The sequence below is a fragment of the Gekko japonicus genome, unplaced genomic scaffold, assembly GCF_001447785.1.
Source record: "Gekko japonicus isolate JY-2015 unplaced genomic scaffold, Gekko_japonicus_V1.1 scaffold10, whole genome shotgun sequence".
NCBI classification, from domain to species: domain Eukaryota; kingdom Metazoa; phylum Chordata; class Lepidosauria; order Squamata; family Gekkonidae; genus Gekko; species Gekko japonicus.
In genome coordinates, this window is record NW_015167526.1 from 3615927 (window position 1) to 3629624 (window position 13698).

Below are 13698 nucleotides of genomic sequence, written 5' to 3' on the forward strand. Positions count from 1 at the left end.
AGCATACCCATATTACTGTCAGGGAACGGATAGGACAGATCACTTCCAAGGACCTCACTAACAGAAAACAATTTAAAAAGATGTAGGGTTGGAACTCACCTAGAACAGCCAAGGGGGGCAATTGAGGGGGGGGCTGAATCCCCACTCAAACGCTAATCCAGGGGGACGGGGAAACCTCCCCCCAGAATAGCTTGTGAGTCATCAAAAGTCTCCTGTAGGAAAGAGAGATCAGCGAAACTCCCCCCCTACGGAAATTCTCGGTAGGATCCAAGCCATATCAGAGAAATCAGTGAAAATCACCCCCTATGGAAATTCTAGGTAGGATCCAAGCCATATCAATTACGGATCTTGTTATCTTTTTAGTCTAATCGTGATTATGAATAAAACCCGTAACGAACAAAATACTCTTACCTGGCCAAGAACTTGCAGAAAAGAGGTCCTGATGGTTACCTAGTTCAACACACATATTAAAAAAATAATAATGTATTTTTTCAAAGAATATTGCAAATAATATGAGACCAAAAATTTAGCTCAGGTGTATTAAAGGTGAAAGCTCAATTCAGTTGCCGTTCATTTGAAAACTTGGGCTTACTTCGTATTGACAATCCGGAGATGAATAAATATTAAACACTGGAACTGCCGTGTGAAAGCTCAATTCAGTTGCCGTTCATCAATGAAAGTTTTCAAAGTTCTTCACTAATTTGTCAGTAAGATACTCAAAGCATGCACTTTTATTGCAAAGGCAGGGGGAGGGGAGAAAAAGCCTAATATTTTGACAACTTGGGCTTACTTCGTATTGACAATCCGGAGATGAATAAATATTCAACACTGGAACTGCCGTGTCGTTTTCAGGTCGGGCGACGTGCAGTTTTGCAGGGATCTCAGTCGTAGATGGGACCCTACGGTGGTTCCATATTAAAAAAACCCACATATTACTAAGCAGATAACACTCTTCCAATCAAAAACAAATGGAAATCCAGAACATTCTCAAGTGACTTAGAACATATCAAATGCCTATTAATAACAACCGCCTTTTTTTTTTTTAAAGAAAACAGGTTGCTCAACAACCTGGGAACGACCTTTCTCATCTGTCAACATTGCTTATCTAACTAATGAAGACTCGCAGCCCACACTAGAGAAGACATTTAACACCAAAGCTGGCTTACTAATTTTAGAGATTTGCATGATGCACCCCGCCCACCCCCAGAACGCCTCCCAAATCCCCCACTAGAGCTATGGTAACCCTAACTGCATAAACCTTAAAACGCTGCACTTTTCAGTACTGAAGAGACATCAAATAATAAGAAATCCTTACTGGGACAAAGTTAAGGAGTCCTCATGTGACCACGGAATATGAAGTCGGTATACACTAGGTTTTCTTTCTGGAAAAGACAAATAAATGACGTAACGGAACAGGGTTGCTCTAGGCTGGTTACCCATTAGGTAAACTGGAATAACAAAAAAGACTTCGCTACTGCAGCTATTGAAACCAAGCTTTTCAAAATGCATTCATGGAGAAAAGGGAACTCTTTTACCATGCTTTCGCTGTTCTAAGGTTCTCCTGTTTCATCTACGTAACGTGGGGACTGACTGCAAAACCACTTTGTCAACTTGGCTGATTTCCCACTTAATCTTGCACGTGTGGGCAGAGCCTCCTAACTCCTTCCCGGTCCAGTCTTATGCAGCTGATGTTGTTAGGGTACGACGGTTTGTGCTGCAACACCATTAGTTCTTGGCACTTCGTTATGCTTCTCAAGTTGCCAACATCGCTTTTCTTTAAGTAGTCCCATGGACAGATGTTTCAGCACAATTTTGTTTCTAAATTACATTTCTCATAATCCATGTAACACGGTGGATTAAGACAGCATGGTAAAATGTTAAATGCTTGGGATGTGGGAAAACATGTATTCGGTTTTTGCAGGCACAGGAAAGTTGAGAACCATAAGAAAAGTAGAAAAGAGGAAGGTCCAATAGCACCTTAAAGGTAAAGGTTCCTTTGCTCGAAAGCCAGTCGAGTCCGACTCTAGGGTTGCGGTGCTCATCTCCGTTTCAAAGCCGAAAAGCCAGCGCTGTCCGAAGACGTTTCCGTGGTCATGTGGCCGGCATGACTAAACACCAAGGTGCACGGAATGCTGTTACCTTCCACTTCTTCAGATACAGCTAGAATGGGAGTTCACTTGTCCTATTTATTGGAAAGTGGAGTGATTTAATAAGTGAATAAACAGGACAGATGGGCTCCCATTCTAGCTGTATCTGAAAACGGAGCAGTAACTCACGAAAGCTCCTCCCCTGCCACAAATGCTGTTAGTCTTTAAGGTGCTCCTGGACTCTCGCTCTTTTCTACTGCTGCCAACAGACTGACACAACGACCCGTCTTGATAAGCAAAGTCGTCATACAAACAGAGAGAGCAAGAGAAAGTAGATCACTTCCATAATGTAGAACAACAGATGTGTGCCAACTCATGATGGAGCCATATACCCAGTTCAAGTGGTAATTTAAAAGCAATAAGCTTATGTGAGCTAGCAAACTCTCTGCACCTCTAAGCACTGTCCGCATACAAGGATAAGACTATCAATCTCAAGCGGACATGAAATGGAGATTCCAGTTCATATTCCCAAGTTTGTGTGTGGAAGTTACAATAATCAAATGAAGAACTTTGACAGATAAATCTACCCTCAGATGACAGAGCCCGAACCTTAGAGTGAAGCAAAAGCGAACTTGAACCAGCAAAGGGGAAGAGGATGAGGAGAAATGGAAGAACAAGGAATGAACTGATGACCTCTCCCAGCCCAAAACCTTTCGTGTGACCGGGGCCTAAGACTATCAATCTCAAGCAGATATGAAATGGAGATTCCAGTTCATATTCCCAAGTTTGTGTGTGGAAGTTACAATAATCAAATGAAGAACTTTGACACATAAATCTACCCTCAGATGACAGAGCCCGAACCTTAGAGTGAAGCAAAAGCAAACTTGAACCAGCAAAGGGGAAGAGGATGAGGACAAATGGAAGAACAAGGAATGAACTGATAACCTAGTAATGCTCATGAGGAACAAAAGCATTCAGCTTTGTGAGTAGCTGATTCTAATCTATGTGAACAGCAGAAAAATCTCCAAAGAATTAAAAGCAATCAAGGGCCCCGGTCACACGGGCCAGAAAACGCACGCGCGCGGGGGGGGGGAGGCGTGGCTCTTTGCGCCGTCGCAATCTGATGCGCGATTAGGCGATCAGACTTGATGGCGGCACACCGGGGCTTCCACCGTCGGCGCGCGCAGCAAAGAGTACACCGGCGTGATCACACCACGGGAGTCCGGAGGTAGCCTGTGGCAAACCATTTGCTGATAGGTCGAACCTGGTAGCTTTTAACTACGTGGCTTCGGCGGCTTGCTGCGGGTTGGCCACGGGAGTGCTATGCCTCCCAGATATTCTGGTGAGATCGCACCCGGAAAATCCGCCTCAGTATCGTGCCTTCAGCGGGGCAAATGCTCCGTGTGACCGGGGCCAAGGTTCACTTTAAATGCCTTATTGTCTGTGGTAAATGAACAGGTCATTTCACCAAACTAATATATGAATTCAGTGATTGGATTGACATATGTCTGTGTACCACAAGAGTATCAACCCATATACATGCAAATTAAAAACCATTTTACTCAACAAAAGCAGATTTTTTAAAAAGTGTTTTGTAATTACTCTCTGGTGAGCTCTGCATGGCTGTTCCTGTTTGACATGAGGAGGCACTAATGTGTTTTTTGGCGGGAAACAGTCCACCCTCTGTAAAGAGCCACAGTTCTCTCCATGGCAGCGTATACTGATTTTGGGATTAACTGAAGAGGACCTCCCACTCCCACACTGCCCTATCACACCACCAAGAAAAGCTGAGACCAAGGCCAAAGAAATATTTTATTTACTGGCCTGCCATTGCTTGGTGCTATTCACAGTGGGCCACCCCTGAGGTAAATCGTGAGGGAGTTTGAGGTAAACACTCTGCCCCTCCCTGATAACCCCGCCTAGGTTACCCTTGTCTGCCCTCGAGTTACTAAGAAGGAAAACAGAGATTTTTAAACAGGTTTATTTTACTGGGAAGGGAAGGTAAACTATGGATTGTATAAAAAATCAACTTTATACAGATGTAACTTCATGAGGAAGTGAGACAGCGAGATCATGTTTCATCAGATGACAAAAGGAACTTTGACTCGACAGCTTGTACCCTGAAAATTTTATGGGTCTCTAAGGTGCTTCTGCATTTGAATCTTGATTCTTCATGGCTACCCTCTGAAACTATCTTTACAGATTGTGTGTGTGTGTGATTGATTGTTTCAGAATAGAAGAAGAAGAAGAGAAGAGATTGGATTTATACCCCACCCTTCACTCGGAGTCTCAGAGCGGCTTACAAACTCCTTTCCCTTCCCCTCCCCACACTGTGAGGGAGGTGGGGCTGAGAGAGCTCTGACAGAAACGGCTCTTTTTCAAGAACAGCTCTTATCAGAACTACGGCTTGCCCAAGGTCATTCAGCCAGGTGCAAGTGGAGGAGTGGGGAATCAAACCCGGTTCTCCCAGATTAGAGTCCGCGCACTTAACCACTACACCAAACTGGCGTAGAATAGAGAGAGTGCCAGTAACTGCCAGACTACTTTTTGACTGTAAAAGCTGTTGAGTTTTTCCACAGATTTCCTAACCTTTCAGAATTACACTATAGCCTTTTAAGCACAGAACTCAGTCTTCCCTTTCAAATACACCAGAAAGACTACATAGGAGAGCTTTAAATAGGGCTGCCAGGTTCCCCGGGAGTGTGGAGGTTCCCCCGCTAAAAGGGTCCCCAATCCACTGGTCCAGAAAAGGCCGGCGTGGGGAACCCCGTCCCCAAAGTGCCCAGTTTGGGCCAACGTGCCCGGTGCGATGACATCACCCGGAGGTGACGTCATCGGACCAGGCATGTCAATGGCTGGTGCTCTTGCAATCAGCCTGAAAACTCTATGGTACCATAGAGTTTCCAGGCTGATTGCTAGAGCGTCAGCCAGCGACATGCCCAATGTGATGACGTCCCTTCCGGGTGATGTCATCGCAGCGCGCACACGCTAATGTCCCTTGTAGGGACCAACTCTCCTCCGCTATTAGCAGTAAGTGACTTGGCAACCCTAACTTTAAACCAGTGTGGGCCACTCCAGGCCACCACACCACAGAACTGTCTTCCCCTCCAACCTCGGAGCTGCCCTCTGACCCCTCCTCTCTCTGTGTCCTTTGTCCTTCCTATTTTCCACATGGCTTTTTATGGAGTCACACGTCTCTCCAGCAGAAACAATGCCCTCGTACTCCCACACACATGATGCCGGATTAATTGGCCATTTGTGACAGGGAAAATACTCTTTAGATCAGGTTTCTCTCCTTTCAACTGCAACCTGAATGTGAACTGAATCTATCTGAATAAATGCAAGTTTCCCTTTTTGCAATATACTTCTTGGGAGACTGATTTACTGCACTCAGGATCACGCTTCTATGACTGGGCAAAACCCTGCTATTTTAACCAAATATCCCAATAAGCTACAACCAACATTTTGAAATGAATAAAGCAGAAAGAATGGTGGTAACAAAAACAGGACAGGCAAGTGTTTGGGGAATACAGATAAGAAGATATACTTCAGAGCCTTAGAAGTGATTTCAGAAAATATATTTACCTTTGAGTGACTGGCAGTGGCTCTCTACATTAAGTGTAAAAGCTTGGTATATCTAAACAAAACAGAAAACATGCAATCGGTTCCTTGGTGTTCCCAGAAGAATGAGGCCACATTAGGCATTACCAACGCATAAAAGGTATGTATTTCAGAAATCTGTGTTTATACCTGACCAAAGTGTTGGAGCTGAACATTGTGAATAAGGCCAGTTGAATTTAATACAATTTTGCTTGAAGAGAGCCCTGCAGAAATTATTGCCTCGTGTTAGAATTATCGTTAGTAAGGTCTAGTGCAACAGACTACAGGGGAAATAATCCATTTGTTAGAAGACTGATGCTTCATTTTATTTATGTATTTAAAACATTTTTATGCTACCTCTCCACCTGAGCAGGGCCCCCAAGGCAGCACACATAAAAACGTTTAGAATTTGAGAATAATTCAATAAAAAACACACCAACAAACAAGAACCAGGGAGGAGGGGCCAATAAAAGTTATTGGGGGTATGCCAAACATAACAAAAAAGTCTTCACCCACAGGCAAAAGACACCAATACAGGGAGACAGACAAATCATTCTCTAAATTTAATTCATATTCCAGGGGTGTCGAACTCATTTGTTATGACATAAATGAGACCTTGTTGGGCTGGGCCATGTACGTCATAAAATGTAATGCCAGGTAGTGGAGATACAAACTTTATAAAGGACACAAACACAATTAAAGATTTTTTAAACTTTAAGTAAAACATGCTTAAAACACTAGCACTCTTGCAATATTTTGTCTATTAAACAGTCTCTGATAACTGACACCTCTTGCTCTGAGTTACTGCAGCAGCCGAACTGGAAAAGGAAGCAGGAAACGGTCAGGGCCTTGCGGGCCGGATTTCAGCCATCTGAGGGCCTAATCCGGCCCCCGGGCCACGTGTTTGACACCCCTGTCATAGTCAATTAACTTCAGTGATAAAATGATATTTCTTCAATTAGATATGAGTCCAGTAGCAGCTTAGAGACTAACAAGAGTTTCAGAGTGAAAGTTTCTGAGAGTCAAAGCATCTTTTCTCAGATACGAGCAGAGGAGAAATGGAGATCTGACTCCTTTTATCCTCATCACATGGTGTGTGGGCGCTGTTGTAAAGAATATTTGTAAGGTATATTTCTAAGCAGGGTTGCCAGTCCCCACTTGGGGGCGGGGGATCCTCTGGTTTGGAGCCCCTTCCCCGCTTCAGGGCTATCAGAAAGCAGGGGGGACACCAGACCCCCCCCCAAGCCAGAAGCAGGAAGTAAACGCAACATTCCTATGTTACCCGGAAGTGATGTAGGCACATCGGTGATGTCAAGGGGGACACTCTGGTTTTTGGGCAAAACCCCATGATTTGAAGCCAATTTTTTACCATAGTGTTTTGCCCAAAAAACAGAGTGTCACACCCAATGCTCCCTCTAAGCTGTGGAGTCTTGTGAGCAAAAATTCTACTTTGTGAGCTACCGGCATTAAAGTTGTGAGCCAGTAATTTGACTGCTGCATAGATTAGCCTGCTCTGGAGCCATCCTTCCTGAGCTGAGACAAAAATGTGTGAGCTGGGGCTAAAAAACCGTGAGCTAGCTCACACTAACTCAGCTTAGAGGTAACACTGGTCATACCTGACGTCGCCAACATGCCTACCTCACTTCTGGGCGACGTCGGCACGTCGCGTTTATTTCCAGATACGTCACTTTCTGCTCCTGGAATGCTCCTTCCACCTCCCTGCCTGTGGGTCTCACAGACCCGGCAACCCTATTGGTAAGGGATGCACAAAGTGTACTGTAGAGCAGAGTACGTTGTACCTTTGCATCCTTTACCAAGCATTCTTTACAACGCCCCTCCCACCTTCTGACAAGGATAAAAGCAGTCAGATCTCTATTTCTACACTACTGTGTCTGATGAACGGAGCTTGAACTCTCAAAGGCTTACGCCCTGAAACTCTTGCTGGTCTCTAAAGCGCTACTGGCCTCGAATCTAATCTTTTACTGCAGATCAAACAGGGCTACCCTCTGAAGTTATCTTCATGGAAGGCAATTCTACAAAACATAGATGCAAAGGCAGTTTGTGTTGGAAAAACCAACAAATTAAACCTACCAAAAGAAAAGAGATGGGTCACGGGGAGTTCCACCGTTCTGGAGACTTCATCAAAGAACTCACAGTCCACAGTAAACTGCAACAAAGAATATTAAAGCAACTACGTGAGCTTGAACTTCAGTACAAATTAGGGCAATTTAGAGCCAGAGAGCCGGACTCAGCACCAGGAGAGCTGGGTTCGAGAACCAACTTGGCCACAGACTCCCCGAATGAGCAAGTTACAGAAGTGGACACGCTGGGGTTTTGAGAATGGCTGGAAGCTACTTGGGCAGGTAATATGTAGAATCCCTAACCTCCCCTTTGTGGAGCCTGAAGCCCCTGGGTCCTTCAGGGGTACAGCTTTACCCCAGATCCCAGAGAGCACACACAGTCTAGTTAAACCCTAGGCAGTCTCACAGAAAAGGCAAAGCAGCTCTTCTCATTCATTTGTCCCTAAGCGCATACCGTAACAGACCCACCACTGTCACGCATGATGAACTGTTTTATGAACCACTGCTTTTTATGCTTATTTTTACCTTGCTGTTTTATCTGCTGCTAATTTTCTAATTTCCCCCAATCTGGATGGCCCAGGCTAGCCCAGTCTCATCAGGTCTCAGAAGCTAAGCAGGGTCGGCCCTGGTCAGTCCTTGGATGGGAGACCACCACGGAAGTCCAGGGTTGCTACGCAGAGGCAGGCCATGGCAAACCACCTCTGAATGTCCCTTGCCCTGACCTGAATGGCCCAGGCTAGCCCGATCTCATCAGATCTCGGAAGCTAAGCAGGGTCAGCCCTGGTTAGTCCTTGGATGGGAGACCACCACGGAAGTCCAGGGTTGCTACACAGAGACAGACAACGGCAAACCACCTCTGAACATCCCTTGGCTTGCCCTGAATGGCCCAGGCTAGCCCGATCTCATCAGATCTCGGAAGCTAAGCAGTATCGGCCCTTGTCAGTCCTTGCATGGGAGACCACCTTGGAAGTCCAGGGTTGCTACGCAGAGGCAGGCAATGGACAACCACCTCTGAACATCCCTTGCCCTAACCTGAATGGCCCAAGCTAGCCCAATCTCATCAGATCTCGGAAGCTAAGCAGGGTCAGCCCTGGTTAGTCCTTGGATGGGAGACCACCACGGAAGTCCAGGGTTGCTACGCAGAGGCAGGCCATGGCCAACCACCTCTGAACATCCCTTGCCCTAACCTGAATGGCCCAGGCTAGCCCGATCTCATCAGATCTCGGAAGCTAAGCAGTATCGGCCCTTGTCAGTCCTTGCATGGGAGACCACCTTGGAAGTCCAGGGTTGCTACGCAGAGGCAGGCAATGGACAACCACCTCTGAACATCCCTTGCCCTAACCTGAATGGCCCAGGCTAGCCCGATCTCATCAGATCTCGGAAGCTAAGCAGGGTCAGCCCTTGTCAGTCCTTGCACAGGAGACCACCTCGGAAGTCCAGGGTTCCTACGCAGAGGCAGGCAATGGACAACCACCTCTGAACATCCCTTGCCCTAACCTGAATGGCCCAAGCTAGCCCAATCTCATCAGATCTCGGAAGCTAAGCAGGGTCGGCCCTGGTTAGTCTTTGCATGGGAGACCACCACGGAAGTCCAGGGTTGCTACGCAGAGGCAGGCAATGGCCAACCACCTCTGAACATCCCTTGCCCTGACCTGAATGGCCCGATCTCATCAGATCTTGGAAGCCAAGCAGGGTTGGCCTTGGTCAGTCCTTGGATGGAAGACCACCATGAAAGTCCAGGGTTGCTACGCAGAGGCAGGCCATGGCCAACCACCTCCGAAAATCCCTGAAAACCCTACAGAGTCACCATGTGTCAGCTGCGACTTGACGACCAAAAAAAAATCTAATTTTAACCGCAGATGGTCTATAGCTTTAAACGTTATTACAGCTGCCGTTTTTTTTCCAGATTTAGTATTAGTTTCTTATCTCATTCCTGCAGAGCAGCTTGGGAGCTGATGGTTATCAGGAGGTGGTACATACGTAAATTTAATTAAATTCCAATTTAAAAATGTACAGAGAAGCACATGCTTGCTTTCTGGTTTGAACGAACAAAGAGAAGCCAGAGGGTCTCATCTTTATTACCTTATTACTATTGACAGCTGGTACATGCAGTACAAGATGAGTCAAAGAAGGATAGTCTTGCAGTTTCAGAGTCACAGTCTAAAAAACACAAGATGTAACGCTGGAAATATTTATCTGAACTGAGAAGTGTTTCTGAACCTTTAAAAAAGTAGACATCACTAAATGAGGATTATATTGGAGTCCTTACATTGCCAAAACCGATTCCTTTAAATCAACCACAACAAAAGAGGATATTTTCCTGCCAGGCTTTAAAGCATCGAATGAATATTTAAAAATGTCAGATAAGCATTTAGTATTGCGACTATCAAATTATTAACAATTATACCTTAACCGTTGGTAGTAATTCAGCCTTCCAAGATAGGTCGACACCGTGCAGACTGTGAAGGTAAGTAGACAGATATTAAGACAGATATTAATATACTCTTAACAGAAGCAGGCTAGATAAGAGGCTGAACCCTAAGAACATAGGCCTCGAAAACCCCACAGGGGGTCCCCATAAGTTGGCTGTGACTTACAGTTTAAAAACACCCCCCTCCCCCACAAACTACTAAGGCATCACTCATGTACTTTAATATGAAGTAATATTAACACTGGCTCACCACATAGGCGAGGAACCGTCCGTACAGCCGTACACCCAGCTATTTGTGTCCTGTAATAGAAAAAGCGAGGGGGGGGGGTTGTCATATACAGGGAGGCACAGATTATCGATCCCTTTTAAAAGTGTCACCGTCATTTCAGAACTCACAATTCATTTAATCGCTCTTAAAAGAGGTTGCTCAGAAGCAGTGGCAGTAATATTCGCATGGCCACCCGCCATTCAGTCCTGTTCTGTTCGATGCTTGAATTTACAAACCAAACATTCAATATCCGGGACACACCCTAGTCCTAAAGGTATGAACTCCTGGAAATGAAGACACCGGGGACACAGAAACAGGGACAAAATTCATGCATCTCTAGCCCTTCTAGAAAGATGGGTGGGATGACCAAGACAGGATCGTTAGAATGCAGGGAGGAAGGGCACTCCAGTGCAAGTTACTGACACCCTGGAAGGGCATGCCAACGTAAACAATTCATACTCTGTCCAGGGCAACTAAAAGCAAGTATTTTTTGATACAATGCATAATTCAGAATGAAACATATTGCCATATCTGACATAGAACCATAGAATCATCGAGTTGGAAGGGATCTTCAGGGTCATCCAGTCTAACCCCCTGCACAATGCAGGAAACTCACAAATGCCTCCCCCCTACACCCACTGCGACCAATGCTCCCTCTAAGCTGCCCCTAAGATGTGGAGTCCTGTGAGCAGAAATTCTACTTTGTGAGCTACTGGCATTAAAGTTGTGAGCAGGTGATCTGGCTACAGCATAAATTAGTTTGCTCTGGAGCCCTCCTTCCTGAGCTAACACAAAAACGTGTGAGCTGGAGGCTAAAAAACTGTGAGCTGGCTCACACTGACTCGGCTTAGAGGGAACACTGCCCTTAAGCTGTGGAGTCTTGTGAGCAGAAATTCTACTTTGTGAGCTGCTGGCATTAAAGTTGTGAGCGAGCGATTTGCCTGCTGCATACATTAGTTTGCTCTGGAGCCACATCCTTCCTGAGCTGAGACAAAATTTTGTGTGAGCTGGAGGCTAAAAAGACTGTGAGCTGGCTCACAGTAACTCAGCTTAGAGGGAACACTGCCAGTGACCCCTGCTGTATGCCCAGAAGAGGGCAAACAAACAAAAAAACCCTCCAGGATCCCCGACCAAATTGGCCTGGAGAACAATTGCTTCCTGACCCCAAAGTGGTGATCAGCATTTCCCTGGGTGTGTAAGAAAGGGCCACGAGAAAATTCTATTGAGATATATGTCAGAGTGATAGAGGTAGCAAGCATACTATAGATCAGTTTGATCTGTTTGTCAGACCTAGCTGTTATGCTAGTAATCATGTAATTACAGCCAGGTGTTTTCTAGCAGGTGTTGCTCTTTCAGGGCTTGTTAGTGATTGCCTCACCCTGTTAGAGATTGGCTGGGGTTTAGCATAATAGCTATCATCTTAGTAAGCTGGATGGGCACTTAGTTCTCATAGACCAAGGCACGACATGCTGTTCAATAGCCTGTAAATATCTCTGTATACATTCACCTTTATAACTATATAAACTCTCTGTGCACCTTCATAACTGGTCAGTCTCCCACTTCTTATTTACAACACCCAATAAATTCAACCCCCCCGGGGGATCGGTATTCTTCCCATCTCGTGCTGCAACACACAAAGTTCACTGCTTAATTTGAGGCTTCCTCCCCCCCCCCAGCTCTTCCCCAAGCTGCTGGAAGCTCTCTAGGATAACAGCTCCAAAACTGTACAGAGAATGAAGCGTGATGCTACAGCCGGGGAGGACTAGGAGACTCACCACAGAGATGTTGAACACAACACGTAGGCTGAACAACAGATGGCCATTTCATAAAAATATCAGACATCCCCATGTGGAATATCAATGGCTGGTAACTAAAATTAAATCTCCATAATCAGAAGCGGTATAGCTAGCTGCCTGACACTATGCAGAAGCAACACTGGATAGCTGGGTTGGATCCAGCAAAAGAAGTGGAACGGAAGACACTTGCCAATGAAGATCTTCCCTGACTCTCCCAACAACTGTACAAGACCTTCGAAAAGCTGATGCTGTGGGTCACTGGACCCACAAGGAACACAGTCTCACGGCCTGGGCCGGCAAGAGAAGCACTACTGGCCAAAGACGATTTTGTCCAAGTTCCCCATCCTCACTGCAGACGTCACAGCTTTTGGGCCATGCGAGTCATGTGACCTCCCCAGCATTTCAGAGGTCTCAAGGCATTGCTGAGGAAGAAGAGGAGGAAAGATTTGTTCCTGCAAATGCTTTCTCACTTTGCTGGATCTAACCCACTTCCTTCTCTGTGTGTGCTTCCCAGAAGTATCTGGTTGGTTACTATTGAAGAGAGAGTGCAGAAGATGAACCTACGGTCTGATCACTTATTTAAAATCTGGCTTTCTTTCTCGCCCCACCACGATCACACAAGGGACAAAATGGGTAGCCGTGTTAGTCTGCATGTAGCAGCAGAAAAGAGCCAAGAGTCCAGGAGCACCTCAAAGACTAACAAAATTTGTGGCAGGGAAGGAGGTTCTGTGAGTCACGGCTCACTTCTTCAGACAAATCAAGATGGATTGTCGTGTTAAGTCTGTCTGCAGCAGTAGAAAAGAGAGTCCAGGAGCACCTTAAAGACTAACAAATTTGTGGCAGGGGAGGCGTTTTCGGGAGTCACTGCTCACTTCTTCAGATACCTGCTGAAGAAGGATCTGAAGAAGTGAGCAGTGACTTCCAAAAACTGACACCCCGCCACAGATTTTGTTAGTCTTTAAGGTGCTCCTGGACTCAGTAAATGAAAAAAAATTAACAAAAATAGATGTCATATGTTAAGTGCTCATTACAAACAATCATTTTGCATTCCTGAAAATAAAATTGTTTTATACTGTACTGTAAGCTGGAGGCAAGCGTAACTTATTTTTGTAATAAAGTTTTTATTTTATTTTTAATGCGTCATTAATACAAATGTGTCTTAGTGCAGAAATCTTCTGGTTTAAAAACTCGTGCGCACACATGTCAGTACGTTTACTTGTATTTACATTTTTCAGAATAGTGGTTTCCGGTAGTCTGTCTCTCTCACATTAACTGAATTTTTGTTATCTTAATAAACCATTTTTTTAAAAGGTGCTACCGGACTCTTGCTCTTTTCTACTAAACAAGAGAACAGTGACTGTTATTTTCTGTTATATTCGGAAGCTCGCCAGGACAACAACTGAGAAACTTTGGGTGACAGAAAATACAACCCGAC

General features: G+C 45.3%; 1 protein-coding gene across 1 annotated transcript in view; it reads right to left on the minus strand.

Annotated features, from left to right (window-relative positions):
* The window catches only part of PGAP1 (post-GPI attachment to proteins 1), a 77569-nt gene that overhangs the window by 22490 nt on the left and 41381 nt on the right, over positions 1-13698 (minus strand). The window contains exons 11-19 of the mRNA XM_015413220.1: positions 10450-10499; positions 10176-10227; positions 9851-9928; positions 7779-7854; positions 5838-5911; positions 5673-5724; positions 1316-1382; positions 791-899; positions 412-450 (exon numbers count right to left, since the gene is read on the minus strand). Coding sequence (XP_015268706.1) covers positions 412-450; positions 791-899; positions 1316-1382; positions 5673-5724; positions 5838-5911; positions 7779-7854; positions 9851-9928; positions 10176-10227; positions 10450-10499 — 597 coding nt within the window. The remainder of the gene's footprint in view (positions 1-411; positions 451-790; positions 900-1315; positions 1383-5672; positions 5725-5837; positions 5912-7778; positions 7855-9850; positions 9929-10175; positions 10228-10449; positions 10500-13698) is intronic.